The sequence below is a fragment of the Gavia stellata genome, unplaced genomic scaffold, assembly GCF_030936135.1.
Source record: "Gavia stellata isolate bGavSte3 unplaced genomic scaffold, bGavSte3.hap2 HAP2_SCAFFOLD_59, whole genome shotgun sequence".
NCBI classification, from domain to species: Eukaryota; Metazoa; Chordata; class Aves; order Gaviiformes; family Gaviidae; genus Gavia; species Gavia stellata.
The window spans coordinates 259,705-285,292 of record NW_026776859.1 but is presented as its reverse complement, the minus strand read 5'-3'; the positions used below and the strand labels follow the sequence as shown (position 1 = coordinate 285,292).

Genomic DNA, 25,588 nt, shown 5'->3' with positions numbered 1-25,588 from the left:
CCCAGCCTCTCTTTCAATGCCACGCTTCAGGAGGGACGATGGCACGAAGGGGTGGGGCGTGAGGGACACCAATTCTTCCTCATCCACTTCCCAGGCCTCGTGGAGCACCAGGACAGAAAGGACTTCTGGCTCTGCACTGTGAACATGTTTTAGGCTAACCAGAGTCTGGATGCTACCGCTGATGAGCGGAATGCCAGAATTTTTCTCCCCCAGGCAATTTCCAGGCCACAACAGCTGCCACCTCAACTTCCCCCACCTCTCCTCTGATGTGGCTGGACGGTTCCTGGCCCCCTCCCCATGTTTGCTGCAGGGTCCTGGGCTGGATGGGGATCACTACTGCTAATCCGCCTCCCTGGGGGTCTCTGGATGTGGCAGGTGCTTGAAGGGACTATGGTGCTTTTTGGAGGACAGGAGATGTGTTCATTTGTGCCTGAAGGACACATGAAGCACTTTCCAGTCTTCCTTTTTCATACCTGCTTGGTGCCCACTGCCTCTCCGGGGATTGCAGAGCCCTCGATTCCTCTAGAACCCTGGGTTCAGCACTTTCCCTTTGGGTGACTCCATTTTGGGCGATCTCTCACTTCGTGGGGCTAAAGTCACTGCCCACCCCAAGCACACGCTGCCCATGGAGATGCCCCAGGCAACTCCAGACTCCCGTCCTTAAGGACATCGCCTGCCATAGCTGGAAGCCCTGGGATGAGTCCCCCATGTGGGACAGCCCCACGTATGTACCTCAGTGACCATTCACCATCTCCACTGTAACTAGAAACGTAAATCCAAACCTTGGTCTCTAACAGGTCACCACATGACATTGAGCTCTTTGCTCCTGAATCCATGGAGCAACAGGCCCTTTCTGGGGTGAGGTTGCTCATGTCCATCCTTGGCAACAGCTTTGGAAGACAAGGTGAGGCTTCAGGAACTGCACTGGGGAGAACCCATTTATGAAAGAGCTGCTGTGAGTGAGTCGGCACTGACCCAGCATTAGACATACCTGTATACATGCAACAGGCAAGGCAGAGAAGATTCATTCCACAGGAGAAGTGACCCGAATCTAAAACGTTGTGTAGGAACGTAATAACCACAAATAAAAACAGCAATAATGATAGTGATAATTATAAGGATAATGATGATGAAAATTATAAATATAATTATAATGATGTTAATGATAATAAAACCCTTCACAAAGTATAGGCTTAGAATGCGTTCCCATGGGAGTCATTTGTGGATAGATGGGAAGTTTATGACTACTGAAAAAAGTCCTTGAAATCACTGTCCTCACAACACCCTTGAGCTCCTGGTTCCTCATGCTGTAGATGAAGGGGTTCACTGCTGGAGGCACCACCGAATACAGCACTGCCACCACCAGATCCAGAGACTGGGAGGAGATGGAGGGGGGCTTGAAGTAGGCAAACATGCCGGTGCTGAGAAACAGGGAGACCACGGCCAGGTGAGGGAGGCACGTGGAAAAGGCTTTGTGCCGTCCCTGCTCAGAGGGGATCCTCAGCACGGCCCTGAAGATCTGCACATAGGACAGCACGATGGAAACAAAACACCCAAGGACTAAACAGACACTAACCACAAGAAGCCCAACTTCCCTGAGGTAGGAGCGTGAGCAGGAGAGCTTGAGGATCTGGGGGATTTCACAGAAGAACTGGTCCACAGCATTGCCCTTGCAGAGTGGTAGTGAAAATGTGTTGGCCGTGTGCAGGAGAGAATTGAGAAACCCACCGCCCCAGGCAGCTGCTGCCATGTGGACACAAGCTCTGCTGCCCAGGAGGGTCCCGTAGTGCAGGGGTTTGCAGATGGCAACGTAGCGGTCATAGGCCATGACGGTGAGAAGAAAATACTCTGCTGAAGCACAGAAAAAGAAAAAAAAGACCTGTGAAGCACATCCAGAGTAGGAGATGGCCCTGGTGTCCCAGAGGGAATTGGCCATGGCTTTGGGGAGAGTGGTGGAGATGGAGCCCAGGTCGAGGAGGGAGAGGTTGAGGAGGAAGAAGTACATGGGGGTGTGGAGGCGGTGGTCACAGGCTACGGCGGTGATGATGAGGCCATTGCCCAGGAGGGCAGCCAGGTAGATGCCCAGGAAGAGCCAGAAGTGCAAGAGCTGCAGCTCCCGCGTGTCTGCGAGTGCCAGGAGGAGGAACTGGGTGATGGAGCTGCTGTTGGACATTTTCTTCCTCTGGGCAAGGGGCACTGTGCAATAAGGAATCGACAGTGACAAGTTAGGAGAAACTTCTCAGGACAATCCCATGCCATTTCTCATAGAAATCCCTGTCCCTGAGCTGAATGAGGGACAAGTCAGTTCATTCCCCAACCCTATCAACTGAATGACATACTGCCTCACAGTTTCAAATACAACTTGGTCACGTAGTTCCCTTGAAGACACCTCCATTGAAGGACCGCAGTCAGAGTTAGAACAGAAGCTGACTTGCACCATCATGCCAGCCCCGAGAGCAAGAGCACAACGAGCAGGTGCGGAAAAAAGGAAGGCTACTGCTGTGCTCCAAAAAAATGAAGCAGGGACAGAAAGGCAGAGAGGCATGCAGGGCAGCCTTCTCCTTACCCGGCTGTGCTCTCCACCTCACAGACACATGCACACATGCATATTCATTGCAGGACCCACGTCTTTCTCTTCTGGAGGTCCAGCTGTGGAGGAGGTAACGCATGCCCTGGACTGGGGGCAGAGGCTCTTCTGGGTGGGAGAAGAGACCGGGGGTTGCTCTGGGGGAGGCACCTGCTCTGCAGGGGATGGCAGGGAGGTGCCCCGAGGCTTATCTGGAGCTGTGAGAAGCCCACGCAGCGCCCTATCTACAGCAGAAGCACCCTGCCCTGCCAGGGTTGCTCCTTCCACCCACAGCTTCTCCCCACAGCGCTGTGGGGAGCTCCCCGGGCAGGCTGAGTGCTGACCCTGGCAGACAGCAGCGTCCCTGCCCCAGCACACAGCCCCCGGGACACAGGGACCCTGCTCTGAAGGACAGCCCTGGGCACCCCTGGCTGCACACCCACCTTCACAGCCCTGCAGCCATCCCTGGGAGAAGGCAGCGAACGCGTCCTGTCCTTCTGACGGTGCAGCAGGGAAGCCCTGCTCTGGAGCACTCATCCAACTGCCTTTCAGCTCTCTCAGCCTCGCAGGTCTCCCCTCGGTGCCTGCAGGCAGTACCCCCAGCCCCGCTCCTGGGCAGAGCTGTCTCTCTGCAGCGCTGCCCGCTTGCCATCAGCTCCCTCCCTCCATCCCAGGAGCCCAGCCCAGCTCAGCAGCAGAGGACCAGCCCAAGGCGGCACTTTCTCTGCCCCCTCTGGGCTCCCTCCAGGTGTCCCTGGGGCTCCAGGGGAACCTGCCCTGAAACAGGCTGAAGGGATCACTCATCTTCCCTCCCGCAGCTGGGGAGAGAGACTTCTTTCCAGCTGTGTCACTTCTCCCATCAGAGGTAGAGTTAGGTCTAAAAATAACCGTTTATATTTTATTGTCGGTCAGGACACCCAGACAATGACAGGCAGGGATCTTCTTTACTCCTGCTGAGGGATAGGATTCAGCTGAGTCAGTTGAGGCATCTCATCCTGTGTTTCTATTGCTAGCACTGCAAGGGGACTCAGCTCCCTCCCATGGCTGCCACAACCGCACAGGAGGTGGGATTCCTCCGCCTCAGTTCCGGTGTGCATTGAACAGGCACCTGCATGTGAGCTGCTTGTCTCAGCTCCTGTGCTAATTAATGAAGATGTAGGTCAGGAGTTGGCTCTTCAGATGAAATGCCTGGTGACATCTGAGGTGCCAGAGGTTGGCCAAGGCATGTGCAAGATGACTGCACTTGTCTCTATTTACTCTTTTCTTGGCAGCCTATGTTGCCATCTGTATCATAGGCAGAATTAAGTTTCTCTCTCTCTTTTCCAGCAGCTGGGTTGACTAGATCTCCATTCACTATAATGACAGTTTTCATCCCCACGTTGCCTAATCAAATTCCGGACAGTTACTGTATTTAATGTCCAAATAGAGGCCCATAGTGTGATGTGAGATGCCAAGGCTCTCACACGTAACTACATGTGGCTGGCAGGTACAGCACAGCAAAGCCATCCCCATTAAGAGTTCCTTTGTGCAAGAAACTGATTGCCACCCCTGCAGCGTGGCAAGGTCTGTTCCTTCTCCAGCCAGTCGCTGTAGGGCAGTCCAGGAACACAAGGCACATCACACCGGGTCTCCACTCATGTGCCTACACTCTCAAATTGCTCTTTTTTCTCTCCACCAACCCTTACTCACCCCCTGGATAACACAGCCAAGGAGCAGACCAACAGTTTTCACAGTGGGCCTGTCAGCAGCACCTTGGCATTCCTGGAGATCAGCTTCACCTCTGGCAAAAGCCCTCAGGGGCAGCACAGACACCACTGACAAAAAACCCTTTTCCTTCTGCGCTGCACTGCCCAGCCCTGTTTCTCTCTGGCCTTGGCACAGCAGGGTTTGCTCACTCTCTTGGCATCCCATTTCAGCTTGATGTTTCCATCTGGGGTCCACTCCCGCACATCTCTGCTCTGAAGCAAAGCCTTTGCACAGACGGGCTCTTGGACACTTGGTACCAGCTTTCCCTAAGACAAGTCAGAGCTTGGCCTGGGGCTACACCGGAGGGGCTACAGCCCAAATGCGCACTGATGCCCTCAGCCAGGGCACAGCCAGGACGAGCTGTAGCCTGTGCTTTTGACATCCGTGGAGTAACGGCCAAGGCATGGGGGGACAAGTGACACAGCTTGGGGTGCTGCAATGGATGGGCAGAGGCTGTTCAGGAGAGACAGGCTGGAAGGACCTGGGGTGGGGTTCCCTCAGAGGGAAGAAGTCGCTGGGATGTCTGGAGCTCCTCTGTGGGGCAAGGGACAAGTTGGGTGAGCCCTTGTGAGTGAGGGTCAGAGGAGGGGCCAGTGAAGGTGACATCGTGGTGGGAGACGAGGAACCCACAGTCACGGTGGGGAAGTTGGCATAGACTTTTCTAAGCACCCCAAGGAAGCGTCTCGGCATGTAGAAGCCTGGTCCTCACTGGGGACTTGAATGACCCTGCCATTTTCTGGAAGAGGAACGCAGCAGCATGCAGACAGTCCAGGCAGCTTCTGGAGTGTCTTGGGAGAACGTCTTAGCACCGCTGGCAGATGGGCCAACAAGGGTCATGCCAACCTGGATCTGACACTTGCCAGCAAGGAAGAGCTGGCCAGTGAACTGAAGGTCAGCGTAAGCCTTTTCTGTCGTGACACTGAAATAGTGGGGTCCCAGCTCCCGAGGAGAGTGAGGAAGGAAAATAGAGACTGCAGCTGCCGGATCTTAGAGGGGCAGTCTGTGGGAAGGCAGGATGCGGGCCCCTGGGGTGGTCCTGTGCAGCTGATGGATCAGAACTTGTTCTGAGAGAGACAAAGACGGGCCTGTGGAAAATTACAAACGAAGCAATAAATAAGGGCTACATGGCAAGGACTGGGCGTCCTTGAGAAATGAGGATGTAGATAACAAGAAGTTATGATCAAAGTAGAAGGGAGTTATACAGCTGCTCAAACTGCAAGTAGAAGAACATAAACAAAAGCAACTTTTAGGCTCAGCCAATTAGGATCTGACAAGTAGGCGCGTATTAGGTCTAACTGTATAAATATGTGTTGCTTGAATAATAAAGACGAACTATGCTTTATCACTCATATTGAGTCAGACGCATCTGTTCCTTCAGCTGTGAACCGTCGGTCAACTCCTGGCATCGGGGAACTCCCGACATCTTCGGGAAACTCCCGACAGCAGACTTTGGCCTATTGTGGGGAGTTGTAGTGGGGTCTCATGGTCAGCAGCATTGAAGGGCAGCAGAGCTCCGTACAGCTGGTCTTCAAGGACAACGTCCTCCAAGCACAGAAATGGTCTATAGCAAAACTCAGTTGAAACCTGCAAGTGAATTCAAGGGCACCATAACGAGCTGTTACTACTTCAGGGACAGTGAAGGAAGAAGTAAAGATAACATGGGATCACCCCTAAATTTAGTGAGAGTCGGTCTAAATAGACCTGAGATAGTTTATGTGCTCTTATCACCAGCAAGGTCTCCCAGGCCTTGGTGCCTCAAGGCAGGACTCGAGAGGAAAACAGCCATCAGTGGATAGGAACCAAATCAGTAGCTACTTGAGGAAACCCAAATGTTACCAGTCAAAAGGGACAAGATGTATAAATCTGTGTTTACATAGAGGGAGAGAAAGTGTCATTACCTTGCTGGTCCATGGCCATGGCCTGTAAAAGAATCATGAGAATTTACAGACAAGTGTCAAAGCCTTCTTACCCAATTATTACACCAAGGTCTTTCCCACATATGTTTCAACTTCTGCCTAACACCTTCCTTCAGCGGTTGATGCAGTTGCCCACACAGAGGTGGCCACTGCCTCCAAGATTCCTGGGGGTAGCTGAAGACCCCACATGCTACTGGGAAATGTGACCCAGGGCTGATGGGAGCCTTTGTGGAGCAGGAGCTGGTGGACAGGCAGGATAGGCCAAAGCATCTCAGCTGAGACAGCTCATTTCTCTCCCTTGAGAAGAAAGGGAAGCCTGGACAAGTGCACCCAAGGGCTCCAGCGTTGGAGGAGAATGAGAAATGAGTGGGTCCAGATGCTGCAGAGTCTACTTGAAGACACTCCTGTGACCCCGATATGTTGGCATCAGTGCAGATTCGGCTATTCCAAAGAGAGCATTTGATTCACTTTGTTCCTTTGCTTCCTTCTGTGATTTCCGGGAGCTCACGGCTTCAGTGTGAGACTCGCTGTGAGTGAATATGGACGAACAGAGCGTGGGGCAGTGTCTTGGTTTAAGCCCAGCCGGACTAATCACCACACAGCCGCTCACTCACTCCCCCCAGGTGGGGTGGGGGAGAGAACCAGAAGAGTCAAAGTGAGAAAACTCGTGGGCTGAGATAAAAACAGTTTAATAACTACAGCAAGAAACACCGCGCGGAGAAGCAAAGTGAAAGAAGGAATTAATTCACCACTTCCCGTCGGCAGGCAGGTGTTCAGCTATCTGCAGGGAAGCAGGGCTCTATCACGCGTAGCGGTTGCTCGGGAAGACAAACGCCATTACTCCGAATGTCCCCACCTTCCTTCTTCCTCCCCCGGCTTTATATACTGAGCATGATGTCATATGGTATGGAATATCCCTTTGGTCAGTTGGGGTCAGCTGTCCCGGCTGTGTCCCCTCCCAACTTCCCGTGCACCCCCAGCCCACTCACTGGTGGGGTGGGGTGAGGAGCAGAAAAGGCCTTGGTGCTGTGTGAGCCCTGCTCAGCAGTAACTAAAACATTCCCGCTTTATCAACATTGTTTCCAGCCCAAATCCAAAACACAGCCCCATACAATCCAAAACACAGCCCCATACTAGCTGCTATGAAGAAAAGTGGAAAGTGGACTGCCTTGGCTTGTTAGTGAGTTTTGCATGTTAAGGAGCCCTCTGGTGCCAAGTTCCTGAACTGCAGATACTGCAGGAAGGTTGAACAAGGCTCTGGAGAAGTAAAAGTCAGCACACAGCCTCCAGGTTTCTGAGGGTGTTAGTGGGCCCCAGCGAGGGCCATCCCTGAAGAGGCCATGGAGGGAATGACCAGAAAAGGGACGATCCCTGGGGGCTGCTGAAGCAGGAACTCAGAGGCACTGGTTACAGGTGGAAAATCAAATGTGGAGGCAACTGTGAAAGGCCTTCATGCATTTCATCAAGGAACGAGTAGATGTGGCACTGCGGGACATGGTTTAGTGGGCATGTGGTGTTGGGTTGATGGTTGGACCTGCTGTTCTTACAGGTCTTTTCCAACCTTAGTGATTCTGTTATTCTGTGATCAAGCAGGATGTTCAAGCCCTGACCCCCTAGGAATGGGGATCTGTTCCCTCATGGCATGCTCAGGGCTGCTGCTGGGGGCAGTGAGATGTGGGGGCATACGATGCCAAGTGCAGGACAGCAGGAGGACTCCTCTGAGGCTCTATGGAGTGAGTGGGTGGGTGAAGAGGCAAGAAAGCGCTGGAGCTGTAGGGACCTGGTGTTCTCTTGGGGACCTCGGTGGAAGAGACAGCAGCCATAGTCAAAAGGACAAGGATTTCAGTTCTGTTGGGAGGTGCCAGCCCCAGCAACGGGGCCATCCCCACCACGGGCTGTCCTACACTGCCCGATGCCTCTGCCTCTTCCTTTGAAGATTTTATCCACCACCCCTGCTTGCCCACATCACTGTCACCCCATGAGGTTCCTACTGGTCCATCCCTCCAGCCTGTCTATGCCCCTTGGGATGGCCACCCTGCCCTCCAGTGTAGTGTCTGTTCTCCTCAATGTGGTCTCTGCTACAAATGTTATGAATAATCCCTCTCTCAGCTCCTCCAGGTCATCAAAAAGATGTTAAACAGGGCAGGTTGCCGGGTAGACCCCAGCAGGACCCTGCTAGCTAGATGCCTGCAGGCAGAGAACCACGCATTGACCACGTACCTCTGAGCCCACCTGTCCAGCTCGTTTTTACCCATCTACCTATCCCCCCATGCAGACCATAATATCCTAACATTGAATATTGTGAGGGATGATGGCGAAAGCTTTGCTGACCTCCAGGTAGAAGACAACCACTGCTCTCCCCCGTGCAGCAATCCTCTCCTTTCTTCAGAAAGAGCAAAGAGGCTGGCCAGGCACAATCTCCCTGGGTAAATCCCGTCACCTTCCTTTCAGACACCCAGAAAGGGGACGCGAGTGGACGTCCTCGGGGGCACAGCCTTCTGTTCCCCTGCTCATCCCTTGGGCATTTTTGAAAGGTGCGTACAATGTACAAAGGTGCTGCCAGTCATCAGGATGTTCCCCAGTCTCCATGACCTTTCAGAGGTGATGGAGAGTTTTCTCCCTGTGACAAAGGCCAGCTCGCTCAGCTCCCTGGGATGCCGCCCCTCCAGCCCCAGTGACCAGAAAGGATTGCGCTTGCTCAAGTGACCCCTGACTTGATCCACATCCACTGCTGGTTCTTTTCCTCCGGAGTCCTGCCTCAAGGCGCAAAGGCTTGGGAGACCTTGCTGGGAAGACTAAGGCAAAGGAGATATAGAGTATCTCAGAGCTGTCTACACCTGCTCTTACTAATTTCAGCAGTGGCCACACGTTCTCTTTGTTTTTTTCTAAAACTCTTTCTGGAAGTACTAACAGCTCCACTTGATGCCCTCGAACCTCTTGCAAGGGTCCACACCAGGGAAGCTTTGGCTTCCCTAAAGCCATCCCCATTTCTAAATTTGTCCCTGAGTCCTTGCATCCACCTCCGGAATGCTTCTGTTTTTCTATGAAACTTCTTAATTAGTTCCTTCTTTAACGAAGCTGCTCTCCTGAAATGGCTGGTTGTTTTCCTGCTTAGTGGTCTGGAAACGCCTTGTGCTTTGAAGATGCTTTCCAGAAAGACCCGCTGTACGGAGCTCTGCTGCCCACGGGCTTACAACTAAAAATCCCTTGAAGAGGCTAAACTCTTCCCCCACTATTTCACGGTCACTGCAGCCCAGGCTCACACTGGTTTTCACATCCCTCATCAGCACTGCCTCTTTCGCAAGGACCAGATTCAGGCAAAGATCACCTTTGTTGGCCTGGCACCTGTGCAAAGAAGAGGTCCCAAGAGACCCCAGACACCAGCTGCACAGTCTGCATCCTGCTGTGCTCCCCTCCCAGTGAGTGTCGGGGTCATTACAGTCCCCAACAAGACCTGGGGCCATGGATCTGGAGACTTCCATGGCTTGCTTAAATAAGCCTTTCTCCTCTGCCTTCTCCTGATTGCAGGTTCTGAGGGCCTGTGGTGGAGGTGAAGCTGATCTCCAGGAAGACAAGGTGCTGCTGAAAATGTCCTTGGCTTTGGACATGCGGTGATCCAGGAACACGGTGACAATCATTCACCTCTTCCTTGACTGTATCATCAAGGGGCTGAGCAAAGGCTTGTTGAAAGAAGCACCAAGAGAGTTTGGGAGCAGCCAAATGATTGGAGCCGCCCGTGCGATGGGCTTCCTGTTCATGCACTGCTCTGCATCGGCTGGATGAACTTGGGTCAGACCTTGCCTCACTGCAGGGCTGGGATTCAGTCGCTGGCCAACAGAGCCCGAATCTGCCGGAGATGCCACCTGGGCTTGCACAAAGGAAGCGAACCTGTCGGCAACGCTGGCTGGGGTGTCTGTCCCGCATCCCCTCTGAACGGGAATGGCTTTCCCATAGGTCCTGTGCTGTCCCTGCCAGCCACAGGCCATTGTGCTGGAGAGCCCTGGCATCTCGTGTAGCACTCCAGGCCTGTGTGTGGCCATTGAGCAGCTGCCCTGAACCAGGTTAAGCACTGGGGGATGTCCATGAGACAACTGCCATTACAGTCCGTGGAGATGTAGGAAATACAGCTGATGGGGAAGAGAAGGAGAGGGACTTGGCTCCATCTGGGCAGCTGGCTACCTCTGTAGGTGCTGTGGACATAAGGGAAAGGGAAGGTTTTAGTTCTCCTAACTGTAAACATCTGCTGTCATTTCCCTCTACCAAAGGAATTCCCCTCCAGGCTCCAAGAGGATGCCCCCAGATGCTGCCTTGTCTCTCAGCATTGCTCCATTAGAGCTTGCACTCACCTGCACATAGCTTGGACACGCTCTGGTATCACCTCAAATGTCACCAGATGTTCCCACCTGAACAACTCCCTCCATCTCCATTAGTGTGACAAGTGAGACAAACAGCTCACATGCAGGTGCCTATTTTGTGCACAGGGGAACAGGGGAGGGAGAAATCCCACATCCTTGGGGACTGTGGTGTGCCTGGGAGGGAGCTGAGTCCTCTTCTAGGCCCAAAACTTCAAACCCAGGATGGGATGTCTTGAATGACCCAAGTGAATCCTTTCCCTCAGCAGGGTTAGAGGAGATCCCTCCCTGTAAGTTTCTGGGTGTCCTGTCTAACGATGGGACAAGGAAAGGGGATTCTGGTTCTTAACTGTGTCTCTGAATGTCGCATCTGGAAAGAAGTCTCTCTCCCCAGCTGCAGGAGGGAAGATGAGTGATCCCTTCAGCCTGTTTCACAGCAGGTTCCCCTGGAGCCCCAGGGACACCTGGAGGGAGCCCAGAGGGGGCAGAGAAAGTGCCGCCTTGGGCTGGTCCTCTGCTGCTGAGCTGGGCTGGGCTCCTGGGATGGAGGGAGGGAGCTGATGGCAAGCGGGCAGCGCTGCAGAGAGACAGCTCTGCCCAGGAGCAGCTCCTCTGCAAAGCGCAGCAGGGCTGAGGGCACTGCCTGCAGGCACCGAGGGGAGAGGAGGGAGGCTGAGAGAGCTGAAAGGCAGTTGGTAGCGGCAGGGTGCGAGAGCTGACTGGGGGAGAGATCGTCACAGCCCTCTCTCTACATGGGAAGTCTCTGGGTGCAGGGCAGTGCTGCTTCAGTTCCTGGAGGGATCTCCTGAACCTGGTACATCTGAGAGCTGACGGGATCTATCAGGACTCTCTCAGTTTCTCCAGCGTAGAGGAGGAGGACGTGCTCCAGAGCAGGGCTTCCCTGCTGCACCGTCAGAAGGACAGGGCACATTCGCTGCCTTCTCCCAGGGATGGCTGCAGGGCTGTGAAGGTGGGTGTGCAGCCAGGGGTGCCCAGGGCTGTCCTTCAGAGCAGGGTCCCTGTGTCCCGGGGGCTGTGTGCTGGGGCAGGGACGCTGCTGTCTGCCAGGGTCAGCACTCAGCCTGCCCGGGGAGCTCCCCACGGCGCTGTGGGGAGAAGCTGTGGGTGGAAGGAGCAACCCTGGCAGGGCAGGGTGCTTCTGCTGTAGATAGGGCGCTGCGTGGGCTTCTCACAGCTCCAGATAAGCCTCGGGGCATTTGCAGAGTGTCCTTTTGAAGAAGAACATTGAGGCAGCATTTACTTGAAAGGGAAGGTATCTGTGCTTTCAGTTTCCCACTGTTGGTGGGCTGGGTGGGCAGTGGGAGATATGAATTTATTTCTCTTCTCTGGAGAAGGGACTGAGACCCCAGTTCTTGATAGCACTTGTCTGAGCTGCTTCTTAGCCCCTGCCCACCCAGAAATGCCCTTGGGCAGTGCCTCGCTGCCAGGAGGTATCTCAGGGCAGAGCTGAGCTCACAGCGGGTGGGATGGGCTCTGTGAGCAGCGACTGGGAGAAGAGGGCACAGAGAAACAGCTCGGGTGGCAGGGACAGCTCCAGGCAGCAGAGACATGGGCCGGGAGTGAGAGGGAGCTGCTACCAGAAACGCCATGGGAGGAAAGATTTGGGCACCTCCCTGCCATCCCCTGCAGAGCAGGTGCCTCCCCCAGAGCAACCCGCGGTCTCTTCTCCCGCCCAGAAGAGCCTCTGCCCCCAGTCCAGGGCATGCGTTACCTCCTCCACAGCTGGACCTCCAGAAGAGAAAGACGTGGGTCCTACAATGAATATGCATGTGTGCATGTGTCTGTGAGGTGGAGAGCACAGCCGGGTAAGGAGAAGGCTGCCCTGCATGCCTGTCTGCCTTTCTGTCCCTGCTTCATTTTTTTGGAGCACAGCAGTAGCCTTCCTTTTTTCCGCACCTGCTCGTTGTGCTCTTGCTCTCGGGGCTGGCATGATGGTGCAAGTCAGCTTCTGTTCTAACTCTGACTGCGGTCCTTCAATGGAGGTGTCTTCAAGGGAACTACGTGGCCAAGTTGTATTTGAAACTGTGAGGCAGTATGTCATTCAGTTGATAGGGTTGGGGAATGAACTGACTTGTCCCTCATTCAGCTCAGGGACAGGGATTTCTATGAGAAATGGCATGGGATTGTCCTGAGAAGTTTCTCCTAACTTGTCACTGTCGATTCCTTATTGCACAGTGCCCCTTGCCCAGAGGAAGAAAATGTCCAACAGCAGCTCCATCACCCAGTTCCTCCTCCTGGCACTCGCAGACACGCGGGAGCTGCAGCTCTTGCACTTCTGGCTCTTCCTGGGCATCTACCTGGCTGCCCTCCTGGGCAACGGCCTCATCATCACCGCCGTAGCCTGTGACCACCGCCTCCACACCCCCATGTACTTCTTCCTCCTCAACCTCTCCCTCCTCGACCTGGGCTCCATCTCCACCACTCTCCCCAAAGCCATGGCCAATTCCCTCTGGGACACCAGGGCCATCTCCTACTCTGGATGTGCTTCACAGGTCTTTTTTTTCTTTTTCTGTGCTTCAGCAGAGTTTTCTCTTCTCACCGTCATGGCCTATGACCGCTACGTTGCCATCTGCAAACCCCTGCACTACGGGACCCTCCTGGGCAGCAGAGCTTGTGTCCACATGGCAGCAGCTGTCTGGGGCAGTGGGTTTATCAATTCTCTCCTGCACACGGCCAACACATTTTCACTACCACTCTGCAAGGGCAATGCTGTGGACCAGTTCTTCTGTGAAATCCCCCAGATCCTCAAGCTCTCCTGCTCACGCTCCTACCTCAGGGAAGTTGGGCTTCTTGTGGTTGGTGCGTGTTTAGCTTTTGGGTGTTTTGTTTCCATCGTGCTGTCCTATGTGCAGATCTTCAGGGCCGTGCTGAGGATCCCCTCTGAGCAGGGACAGCACAAAGCCTTTTCCACGTGCCTCCCTCACCTGGCCGTGGTCTCCCTATATGTCAGCACTGGCATATTTGCCTACCTGAAGCCCCCTTCCATCTCCTCCCCATCCCTGGATCTGGTCGTGTCGGTCCTGTACTCGTTGGTGCCTCCAGCAGTGAACCCCCTCATCTACAGCATGAGGAACCAGGAGATCAAGCATGGTCTGAAGAAACTATCATTTCAACATCATTAAGGAATCCATCATCTTCTCATGACACTCAGGCTATGTCAGGAAAAGTCAGGACTATTTTTTGTTCTTTTCTTTATTTTATATTTGCTTTTTACATCTGTGATAATATGAATTGCATGTAAATAGTATTATTCATCCCAGTTCTTGACATTCAGCATGGTTTATCTGAGGAAGTATCCTAATGTCCCTAAGGAACCAGTCTCCTTGCATAAATAATGAAGCCAGCAGAAGATCGTTTGTCTGAGCTCCCATCTCTTCCAATCTTCTCCAGAGGTCGGGGACCAGCCCCAACCTACAGAAGGGGTTAAGGAGCCCAAAGTCCAGATGCTTCATGGAGCAGCTCTGTGGCCCTCAGAGCTGCCTCTCGCTGCCTTGCCGGGCACTCCCTCGCTGCCGTCTTCGAGTCAGGGCTGCCACTGCTCTGGAGCCATGGCCTTGGACCGCGTCAGGATGTGGTCTTTTCAGTGCTGGTCTCTCCTCACACTCTCCTGCTGTGTCCTTAGCTTTGGGTAAGCCCTAAGGTCTCCTTCAACTTGAGACAGTCCTATTTTCTCAACAGTGGCATCCCTGTGGCTGCAGGCAGGAACAGGCCACATGAACCTCTGTGTCAGAGCTGGCCTCCCTGCTAGCACCACCATCACCAAAAGGGCTCCTCAGGGCAGGGCCGGAAGGCCGGACACCTCTTCCAAAGCTGGAATACACCCAAGGAGCTGCTCCCTCAAAAGGACTTTTGCTCTTCTCGGGTTCTTGATGGCTTTGGAGGGACAAGCTCAGAGTCCCAGGGGAATCTGTTAGGGCCTGACGGCTGGACCAAGAGTTCTCTTCCTGGTGGCACTTGTCCAAGCAGACAGCAATGGTTCTTTGATTTCTCTACCTGGAACTGTCCTGCCTGCAGTGAGGCTGATGGCAGATGCCATCCTGGAGACGAATCGGGAGTTGCCAGGAGAGCTCAGGGGTGAGCCTGGGGAGACCAGGGGCTAACACGGCCCCTGCCATGCCAGGAGAGGCTGTGAGGAGCCAGAAGGGACTTAAGAGTGGAGAGTGTTTCAGGACACCCCCATGGAAAGCCATGGGCTGGATCTAGTGCAGCCCTTCCCTGTCTTCTGTGCCACCGGAGACGCCCCATGGTCCCGCTGAGCCCCAACTTTGACTATTGAGCCATCAAGGGAAGATGGAAAAGGGTCTCAGCAGCAGTGATCTGCATCCAGCTGGCTCTGCTCAGCACCCTGACCAGCATGGCCAGTTCAGGGGCACTCCATGGCCCCAGGGCACCACAGCCCCCTCCCTCTGCAGGGCAGCATTGCCAGCTTGGGGCCCTGCAGGGAGCGTGGGGAGGGAACCAGGCCAGGCCAGCACGGACATGCTTACCTGGGGAAAGGCTCTCTGGGGAGCAGGGGTCACTGCAGAGGAGAGCAAGGCAGCATTTCTGTGCCTGCAGGGAGGAATCAATGAAAAAGCAACCTCTTTCTGCAGGCACCCGATCAGGGCAGGCTGCTCTGTCGCCTCGCCAGGACTCTTGTGCTGGCCTGGGGATAGGGGCTGACATGGAAAGGGCACAGTCAGTCTGTGGTGGGGGTCTCCTTGACCCAAGACCTGCAGTTTCGCTGACCTCCGTTTTCTCCTGCCACGGTGAGCCTCCAGCCCTGGAGCTGATGGGGAGGCTGAGACGTCTCCCTGCCCCCCAGAGCTGCTGTGCCCTTCAGAGGAGCTGGGGCCATGGGGTTAATGCTCAGAGCTCTGCAGCACCCTGCGGCAGGTACTGCTGTGGGGCCAGCCCAGGCTGGGCTGCTCTGCAGGGCTGGGCTGGGGAGCAGGCAGGGGAGATGATGGAAAGAGCTGGGGAGGGTCTGGGCTGCAAAGTGCCTGGGAGAGGACAGCACCAATGTTAGCTTAGATGTTTGACCACGCAGGGCGAGGCCGCGCTCCAGCGTGTCAGGTACAGACCTAGGTCTCCTGGAGGGGACCTCCCGAGAAAGGAGGTCAGTCTGTGCCCTTGGTGGCATGGACAGAGCAGGAAGGTGCCCCAGAGCATTTGTCGCTCCCCAGCCTCTCCCATCGGCCATTTCCAGAACTGGCCACTCCCCCCAATTTATCGGTGTTTTTGCTCTGCAACCATCTCCTTCCTCCTGCTGGTCTTGGTGCCTGTGTCAAAGGAAGAGCCAGCCCTGCCCCAGGCTCTCTTATTGCCCAGACCGTGGCGGACCCCAGAGCAGGGCTGTCTGCGAACCCCTGGGTCAGACACGGCTGGGGCTTGGCTAGGGCTGGGCACTGGCGAGCTGCAAAAGAAAGAGGACTGGTGGGGATGGACATGAGGGCTGCCATGGGGATTTGTGATGGGGGACGTTTCCCCACCCCAAACACACCCTTTCCCTTGCAGTGTCTGATGAGGGGGGACGTGGGGACATGTGTTGGGCAATGGGGCTGCACTGGCTCAGGGACAAGTCACAGATGGGAGCCACAACACAGCGACCAGGAAGTGGAAGCAAGGACAGGCTAGGAAGGGGGAATTTAGAACTGTGACCTGAGCATGCAGCTGTGTGTTTAGGAAAGCCAAAGCTCAGCTGGAGCTGATGGGGGCTGCAGGCAACACCAAGAGCAAAACGAAGGGCTTCAGTCCCTGCGTTTGCAGTAAAAGGCTGAACAAGGAACATGCTGCTGAATGATGAGGGAGGGGTCATAACAGCAGACGCAGATGAGGCTGGGGCACTCAATGCCTTCAGTGCCTGAGCCTTTGCTGAAAAGGTCTCCCAGGCCTCTGTGCTCCATGAAGGGGTTCAAGGCGGAGGAGAACCTCAAAAAATCCCGCAAGGACAGATGCCAGTGTCTGCCGCTGCAGGGGACTCACTGTGGTGATGGCACAGGCTGGGGGCTGCCAGGCTGGGAGCAGCCCCGTGGGACAGGTCTTGGTGGGCAGGGAGCTGGACAGGAGGCAGCGTGTGCCCTGGCAGCGAGGGAGGCCAGCACCATCCTGGGCTGTACGGCCGGGAACATGGCCAGGAGATGGAGTGAAGGGACTCTCCCGCTCAATGTAGCACGTGTTAGACCACGTCCAGAACACTGTGTTTGTCCAGTTTTGGGAGCCCCGGTACTGCAAAGGTGCCGGCAAGCTGGAGCAGTGTATTGGGTTTGCGCGGTAACGTTTTGGTAGTGGGGTGGGGAAGGGGCGCTACAGGGGTGGCTTCTGTGAGAAGCTGCTAGAAGCTTCCCCTATGTCTGATAGAGCCAACGCCAGCCGGCTCCAAGACGGACCTGCCACTGGCTAAGGCTGAGCTGATCAGCAATAGTGGTAGCGCCTCTGTGATAACATATTTAAGAAGAGGGGGGAAAACTGGGAAACGGCAGCTGGGGAAGAGAGGAGTGAGAATATGTGAGAGAAACAACTCTGCAGACACCAAGGTCAGTGAAGAAGGAGGGGGAGGAGGTGCTCCAGGCACCAGAGCGGAGATTCCCCTGAAGTCCATGGTGAAGACCATGGTGAGGCAGGCTGTGCCCCTGCAGCCCATGGAGGTCCACGGTGGAGCAGATATCCACCTGCAGCCCATGGAGGACCCCACGCTGGAGCAGGTGGATGCCCGAAGGAGGCTGTGATCCTGTGGGAAGCCCATGCTGGAGCAGGCTCCTGGCAGGACCTGTAGACCCGTGGAGAGAGGAGCCCACGCTGGAGCAGGTTTGCTGGCAGGACTTGTGACCCCGCGGGGGACCCACGCTGGAGCAGTCTGTTCCTGAGGGACTGCACCCCGTGGAAAGGACCCACGCTGGAGCAGTTCGTGAAGAACTGCAGCCCGTGGGAAGGACCCACGTTGGAGAAGTTCGTGGAGAACTGTCTCCCGTGGGAGGGACTCCATGCTGGAGCAGGGGAAGAGTGTGAGGAGGAAGGAGCGGCAGAAACGACGTGTGATGAACTGACCGCAACCCCCATTCCCCGTCCCCCTGCGCCGCTCGGGGGGAAGAGGTAGAGAAAATCGGGAGTGAAGTTGAGCCCGGGAAGAAGGGAGGGGTGGGGGGAAGGTGTTTTTAAGAGTTGGTTTTATTTCTCATCATCCTACTCTGATTTGTCTGTTTTGCCCGTGATGGTAATTGGTGAGTGATGTCCCTATGTCCTTGTCTCGACCTACGAGCCTTTCGTCATATTTTCTCTCTCCTGTCCAGCTGAGGAAGGGGAGTGAGCGAGCGGCTGTGTGGTGATTAGTTGCCGGTTGGGACTAAACCATGACAAGCAGATTTAGGGAAGGGCCCTGAAAATGGTCAGGGGTCTGGATCACCTTCTCTGTGAGGAAAGGCTGATGAAGCTGGGCTTGTTCTGCCTGCAGAAGGGAAGGCTCAAGGACACCTCACAGCAAGGCAGGCGTCAGGGAAGCTGAATGTCCCCTTTGACTGTTAAATACATTCCTGGTGTTCATGGACAGCACAGGGAGATCACTCACCAATTACCGTCATGGGCAAAACAGACTTGACTTGGGGAAATTAATTTAATGTATTACCAGGCAAATCAGAGCAGGATAATGAGAAATACAACCAAGCTTTAAAACACCTTCCCCCCACTCTTCCCTTCTCCCCAGGCTCAACTTCACTCCTGATTTCTCCACCTCCTCCCCGCCGAGCTTCGTAGGGTCTTGCGGTCAGTTCATTACACATCGTCTCTGCCGCTCCTTCCTCCTCACTCTCTTCCCCCTGCTCCAGCTGAGGAGCATGAACAGGAATCTTCTGGCTGAAGAATTCAAACACCAGAAGGCATTGCACAGGGCTGGAAGAGGAAACAGGTTGTCCGGGAGGCAGATAGAGCCATGGCCTTGGGGGACAGGGATGGAGGCAGGAAAGCCAAAGCTCAGCTGGGGCTGGAACTAGCAAGGAATAGGGATAGCAACCAGAAGGCCTTCTGGAAGTTCACCAGCAGCCCAAGGAGTCAGCTGAGGAAAAGAGAGTCTCATGGCTCAGTGGGGCAGGATATGTAGTGACGAGACCTGGAAAAGGCTGAGGACCTCATTGCTTTTTTCCCATCCTCGTCTGGTAAGATCTGCCCGGAGGCCTCCCCGGTCCTCGAGTCTCCTGCCAACATCTGTGCTAGCAAGGTTGCACCCATGGCAGTGGAAGATGTGTCTCCGGGAGCACTTAAGCCAGTTGGGAACACACAGGTCCATGGGACCAGAGGGGACGTGCCCAGGGGTGCGGAGGGAGCTGGCTGTTGTCATTGCAAGGCTGCTCTTGATCATCTTTGAAGTGCCAGGGCAAGCAGGGAGTTCTCTGGTGATGGGAAAAAGGCAAAGGTTGCACCCATTTTCAAGCAAGGCAAGAAGGATCATCCAGGGAACTACAGGCTGGTCAGCTGCATTTCAGTCCCTGGGAAGGTGATGGAGCGAATTCCTTTGATTAACTCCTTTGCCCACATTTGTCCGTTGTTGCTATCTCAGATGCCCTGGGGTCACCGAAGTACCCATATGCTGCTCGGAGTCCCTACATCAGCAACACACACTCCCTTCCCATTCCCTCCCGGGTACATGAATGGTCACTCTATTTTAGGTGAGGAAAGGGACAAGATTGCCCTTATCCAACACCAGGCACCTCAATGCAGATGTTTACATCTAATCGCCTTGTCCAGACTTCCCTTTGTAGAAAATGGAGAGAAAGAAGTTGTTTCAAGCGAGAGGCCTGGAGATTTCGTGGTGACCAGCTCATGCGCCGGAAGGGAGCCCTGGATCACATTTCCAATCACCTTCTGGGTACTTCTGGAACCCCAGGACAGCTCGGACAGCTCTGTATGTGGACAAATGAATCCAGACCTGAATGTAGGTCTTAGTCTTGAGTTGAAACCTACTTAAAAATTGTTCTAGTCAATAATTGAAAACCATCTCCATTTTCAGAATGTCAGATATTTGGGCTGAGTTCTTGCAATTTTTTTTTCTTTTTACTTTTTTATTTGGGAGGACCACCTGCGTACACTACAATAATCTCTCTCTGCCAAGATATTAATACAGAGCTGTTAATCAAAAGACATTTCCTACCAGTGCTCTGAGTGGAGCAATGTTGTTCTGAAAACCTACTCTGTCTATATTGACATATTTCCCATCTCTTCTTCAGCCTCCTTGCCCTTTCTCCTTCCTCTACCTGTTTTGTCTTTCCAGAGAACTCCAAGTAAAGATTTATGGAGTAATTAAATGTGGGAGCTATTTCTGGGCATTGTCTTGTTCCCCTCCCCGCCGGCTACTCAATGGAGGGCTCCCCCAGTCATGTGTCATCCACAAACATGCTGAGAGTGAGGAAAGGAGTAGGGAAGTGAGGCAATGAGATCTTCAGCCTCTTCCATGCCTCTACAAGGCCTTTTTGGACAGCACTGGAGGTCAAAGTAATTGAATCTTGCTTGGCTTTATCTATACCTCACTGTCAGGAGGGTATCTCGGGCCAAATTAGCCTCAGATCCACACTTGGGACTTCATCTTGGAGGGTGTTCGCTTGGAAGCAAGAGCCCGGGAGTGAGGAGCTCAGCCTCATGGTGAAAAGGTTTTCCTTATATCCAGGCTGAAAGCTCATTGGTTTTTCCCTCCCAACATGCACATGCACCATCACTGAGAGCCTGGCTCTGTTTTCTCCACGACTTCCTCGCAGGTACCAGCAGGCTGTGATGAGCTCCCTCCAGCCTTCCCTTCTCGAGGCTGGACAAGCCCAGCTCCCTCCACCTCTCCTCACCGGCAAAGTGCTCCAGTCCCTGGCTGTCCTGAGGGCCCTTTGCTAAACCCGCTCCAGCTTGACAATATCTTTCCTGAATGGGGGTCTGAAAGCCCGATGGAGTATTCCAGAGAATCCCTTCCCTCGATCTCCTGGCCGCGCTCCTGGTCGTACAGCCCAGGATGCTGGTGGCCTCCCTCGCTGCCAGGGCACACGCTGCCTCCTGTCCAGCTCCCTGCCCACCAGGACCTTTCCCACAGGGCTGGTCTCAGCCCGGCAGCCCCCAGCCTGTGCCATTGCCAGGGTGAGTCTCCTGCAGGGGCAGAAACTGGCCTTTGTCCTTCTGGGATTTCCTGAGGTTCCTGCCAACACGTGCTCTCCTCCTCCTTGAACCCCTTCATGGAGCACAGGGGCCTGGGACACCTTTTCGGCAAAGACTCGGGCAAAGAAGGCATTGAGTTCCTCAGCCCCATCGGCGTCTGCTGGTTATGAGAGCACCGTCCTCGTTCAGCAGCAGCCCTGCATTTTCCTTCTGCAGCCTTGGTCTCTAACACAGCAAGTGAAGCTCTGCCCTTTGCTCGTGACTTTCCTTGCAGCCACCAACTCCAAGTGGTGACCCCCCGGCAGCTGCTTCACGGCCCCCGGCAGCGTCCTGCCCTGTGTCGGGCTAGCCCCTCTGCCCCATACGTGGTCCCACAGCCCCGCTGTGCAGACACAGCATGGCAAAGGCTGTATTTGGTGTGAGGAACAGTTTCTCGCGCATGATCCCCCTGCCATCCCTTTATGCCCTGTCCCCCTTCTCTTCCTCCAACCTGAGACAGCCTCTTCCAGGCCCTGGAACCTACCCAGTGCTGTCTGCATCCCATGTGGGCTTTTGCAGACATCCCTGCTCCGGCGTCTGACGGGGTCTGGACAAGGAGAGAGGTCGAGCAGGGCTGGCCATTCCCCAGTGCAGGCACTGAGCACGGCAGGAGGTGGGAAATGGCCGTGCAGCAAAACTCACCCATAAACCCGTGGCGAGTGGCCGCTGCTGGAAGTGGCCGATTAGCGCGGCCACCAGAGACAGCTCTCTCCAGTCCCATTCCCTAACACATCACCCCATGCTGTCCACCCCTGAGACCGTGGGGAAGCCCAGCACAGCAGCACGGCCTCATGGGGACAACTTCTTCAGCCTCTGCCTGACCTCAGCTTTGGAAGAAGAACCCAACCTCCAGACACCGGCACTGAGGAACCCCCCTTTTCTTACAGAGATGGAGCACGGGAGGCCAGCTGTGCCATCATGCCAGACACATGCAAAAGCCTCTGGGTCAGACAGGCTGGGTTTGTGCCTCTGAAGAAGTGGAGTGGATGCAGACGTTTCGGGGCAAATACGATTGTCGCAGAAAAAATGCCCAAACACAGGAGGTTCCTGCCATGAATTGGAAATCACTTGTGAAGAGAGATGGGCAGCTTATTGCTGCTGAAAGACTACTGATTGAATCAGCTTCTTCAGCGCATCTTTGAGCTCCTGGTTCCTCATGCTGTAGATGAGGGGGTTCACTGCTGGAGGTAGTACCGAGTACAGCACTGCCAACACCAGATCCATGAAAAGGGAAGAGATGGAAGGGGGCTTGAGGTAGGCAAACATGCTGGTGCTGATAAACAGGGAGACCACAGCCAGGTGAGGGAGGCACGTGGAAAAGGCTTTGTGCCGTCCCTGCTCAGAGGGGATCCTCAGCACGGCCCTGAAGATCTGCACATAGGAGAGCACGATGGAAGCAAAACACCCAAATGATAAACAGGCACTAACCACTTGCCATCAGCTCCCTCCATCCCAGGAGCCCAGTCCAGCTCAGCAGCAGAGGACCAGCCCAAGGCGTCTTAATCACCCCTCCAGTGCATACCTCAATTCAATATTTTGCTTTTAGTGGACTTCACCTCTGAGGGTGTTGCCCCTTGTGTGTCTCCATTCACTCCCACTCCATGGCATGTGGTGAGTCCCCATCCTCTCCTGACCCCTCCAAATTAATTTCCAGAGAGTCTGCTAAATGCCATGAGTCTTGACATTCATGAAGCAGCCTGAGGAGATAAAGGGGAGCTCATGCACCATCTCCACTGCCACTGGACGCCAAGAAGAGAGCCTGTAAAACCAGAACATTTGGTCCAATGGAACCCAATATCACAGTGAGCTTCACCCAGAAAACTTTGAGAACACAAGAACAAACTCTTTAAAAGACCCGTTCCTTAGATGTTGTATTGGCAGGACCATTAGAGGAAGAGCCCAACCTCCACGTTCTGTACCTGGGAGATGCCCTTTTATTAAGAGCTGCTCTTGGACAGGTGACATTTGACATAGTGTTGTGCGAGGGTCAGGCACAACAGCATCAAGCCTCTAGTGAAGTACCATGAACTGAGAAAATTCCACAAGCAGGATTATTAGAAGAGAAAAATGCACTTTTGTGGCCTAAGATAAACTCGGGGAAACATGAAGAGAAGGGGAAGCTGGTTATTGCTGATGAAACAGCGTCCATTCAACCAGTTTCCATAGGGCATCCTTGAGGTCCTGGTTCCTCATGCTGTAGATGAGGGGGTTCACTGCTGGAGGCACCAATGAATATAGCAATGCCACCACCAGATTTAGAAGGGGAAAAGTAATTCTGGGGGGCTTCAGGTAGGCAAACATGCCAGTGCTGACAAACAGGGAGATCACAACCAGGTGAGGGAGGCACGTAGAAAAGGCTTTGTGTCGTCCCTGCTCAGAGGGCATCCTCAGCACGGCCATGAAGATCTGCACATAGGACAGCACAATTGAAATAAAACACCCAAATGCTAAACAGGCACTAACCACAAGAAGCCCAACTTCCCTGAGGTAGGAGTGTGAGCAGGAGAGCTTGAGGATCTGGGGGATTTCACAGAAGAACTGGTCCACAGCATTGCCCTTGCAGAGGGGTAGTGAAAATGTATTGGCCGTGTGCAGCACAGCATAGAGAAACCCACTGCCCCAGACAGCTGCTGCCATGTGGACACAAGCTCTGCTGCCCAGGAGGGTCCCGTAGTGCAGGGGTTTGCAGATGGCAACGTAGCGGTCATAGGCCATGACAGTGAGAAGAAAATACTCAGCAGAAATAAAGAAGAAAAGGAGAAAGACCTGTGCAACACATTCTGGGTAGGAGATGGCCCTGGTGTCCCAGAGGGAATTGGCCATGGCTTTGGGGAGAGTGGTGGAGATGGAGCCCAGGTCGAGGAGGGAGAGGTTGAGGAGGAAGAAGTACATGGGGGTGTGGAGGCGGTGGTCACAGGCTACGGCGGTGATGATGAGGCCGTTGCCCAGGAGGGCAGCCAGGTAGATGCCCAGGAAGAGCCAGAAGTGCAAGAGCTGCAGCTCCCGCGTGTCTGCGAATGCCAGAAGAATGAAATCCATGATGGAACTGCTGTTGGACATGTTCTTTCTCTGGGCATGGGATCCTGTCCTAGAAGGAATATACATAAGTTAGGATAGATTCATCTGAACAAAATCTATTCAGTTTCTCGTGGAAACCTCCAAAATTTCCTCTCTCCTTTCAGGAAGACCTTTTGCAGGTTCCTTTCATGAGCTGTGGTTGGTGCTGGCTGAGGGTGCCCCTGGGAGAAGGGAGCTCTGCTGCGGGCTCTGCAGGATGCAGTCCTGCCCTACACCAATAAGTAAGTAGGAACACAAGGTGATTCCCGATTAAATCCACTTTTGATATCAAAGAGCTTTTCAGCATTGTCCCTCCCAAATCACCCGAATGCAGAGCAGAGCTGAGGGGGTTTTGGTTTGTGCATTTTGTTCTAGCTGCCCCACCACTGCTGAGGAGTTTTGGAGTCCTTGGCATTCCTGCTGCACTCCAGGTGAAATCTTGTGGGTGCTGACAGGCAAAGGGACTGTCCCTCAGTGCAGAGTGAGGACTGACGGTGTGTCCATCAGCCCTGCTCTCAGCTGCCCTGTGCTGGCACCTCCTTGAGCTGGAGGACAATAACACTCAGGTGTTCCCCCCACAAGATCCAGGACAATGCTGAGAGCTGAGGAGTCCAGTTTCCAAGTGCGGATCTCCAAACCCCGCATCCCATCTCATCGTAGCAGAGGAGGCTCTCAGCTCTGCCCTCCCAGCCAGGGACACCGAGGGCTCATTGCAGCTGCCCACATCCAGCCCTCCAGCAGCATTTCCTTGGCCTTAGCCTCGCAGTGTCTTCTCTGTTGGGCACTTGGAAAACACAGTGATGCTGTGGGAGAGTTGTGACCCTCTGGAGGGCAGCCTGCAGCCCTGCAGGACCCCCAGGGAAAGAGTCAAATGTCCTAAATATGGGATGTCCTGAAGGGAGGGTCAGATCTTTTCCAGCCCCACACACTGTAGTGACTCAGAGCTGCAAAAATCGGGAGGGGGTTTGGTTGCTTTTCCTGCATGGAAAAATCTGCATGACAGGACCCACAGCGCTGGTGTCTCAGCTGAACTTGCATTCTTACCCCCCCTCTTTGTTGTTCAAGCTGCTGGGAAGGCAACAGAAGGCCAAGTGCTTGTGACACTGAGGGTGGAGAGCAATGTTGTGTGGGAGAAGAGACCAGGGAAGGTGCTTGCACTGCAGGGGATGGCAAGGAGGTGCCGAATCCCCCTCCCACTATCTTTCCAGGATCTCCACCTTCTCCCTCTCTGACAATGTCTCTGCTGCCTGGAGCTGTCTCTGGCAGGAACTATTTCTCTGTGCCCAAGTCTCCTCCCTCTCAGTGCTCACAGAGAGAGAGCCCCATCCCACTCACTGTGTGCTCAGCTCTGCCCTGCAAACACCTCCTGGCAGTAGGGAACTGCTCCGGGGGCATCTTGGTCTGTACAGGGGCTAAGGAGCAGCTCAGGTAAGTCCTAAAGAGAATGGGAATCTCTGGGTCTCCTCAAGAGTGGAAAAATAAATTCCCACCGCCCACTTCCCAGCCAGGCAACCAAGAGGACTGATCTCAAAGCACACTGCTTCCCTTTCAAGTCATTCCCCACTTTGACCATCCTCTTGAAAAGTCTCCTTGGAAATGGCCTCAGGGTGATCCCCAGGGGTGCAGGGACCCTCCTCGGAAGGACAGCCTTGGGCACTCCTGGCTGCACATGCAGCTTTGCACCCCTACAGTCATCCCCACGACAAGGAAACCATCATTCCCTGTCCCACTGAGCGTGCAGCTGGGAAGCCCTGCTCAAGAGCACGTCCTCCTCCTCTACACTAGGGAAA

The 25,588-nt window shown here is 54.4% G+C and overlaps 3 protein-coding genes across 3 annotated transcripts; 1 reads left to right on the top strand and 2 right to left on the bottom strand.

Moving 5' to 3' along the window:
- Positions 1-1,159: 1,159 nt before the first annotated feature.
- Positions 1,160-2,221, bottom strand: LOC132321343 (olfactory receptor 14J1-like). Its single transcript, XM_059834850.1, has one exon. The coding sequence runs from the start codon at positions 2,171-2,173 to the stop codon at positions 1,160-1,162; it is 1,014 nt and encodes a 337-aa protein (XP_059690833.1). The 5' UTR covers positions 2,174-2,221.
- Positions 2,222-12,799: 10,578 nt separating this feature from the next.
- LOC104260577 (olfactory receptor 14J1) lies at positions 12,800-13,723 on the top strand. Its single transcript, XM_009816339.2, has one exon. The coding sequence runs from the start codon at positions 12,800-12,802 to the stop codon at positions 13,721-13,723; it is 924 nt and encodes a 307-aa protein (XP_009814641.2).
- Positions 13,724-21,830: 8,107 nt separating this feature from the next.
- LOC132321342 (olfactory receptor 14A16-like) lies at positions 21,831-23,801 on the bottom strand. Its single transcript, XM_059834849.1, has 2 exons — positions 22,966-23,801; positions 21,831-22,164 (listed from the first exon to the last, which is right to left on the bottom strand). Exons 1-2 carry the CDS (start codon positions 23,799-23,801, stop codon positions 21,831-21,833), a joined length of 1,170 nt encoding a protein of 389 aa, XP_059690832.1.
- Between the last annotated feature and the right edge of the window lie 1,787 nt (positions 23,802-25,588).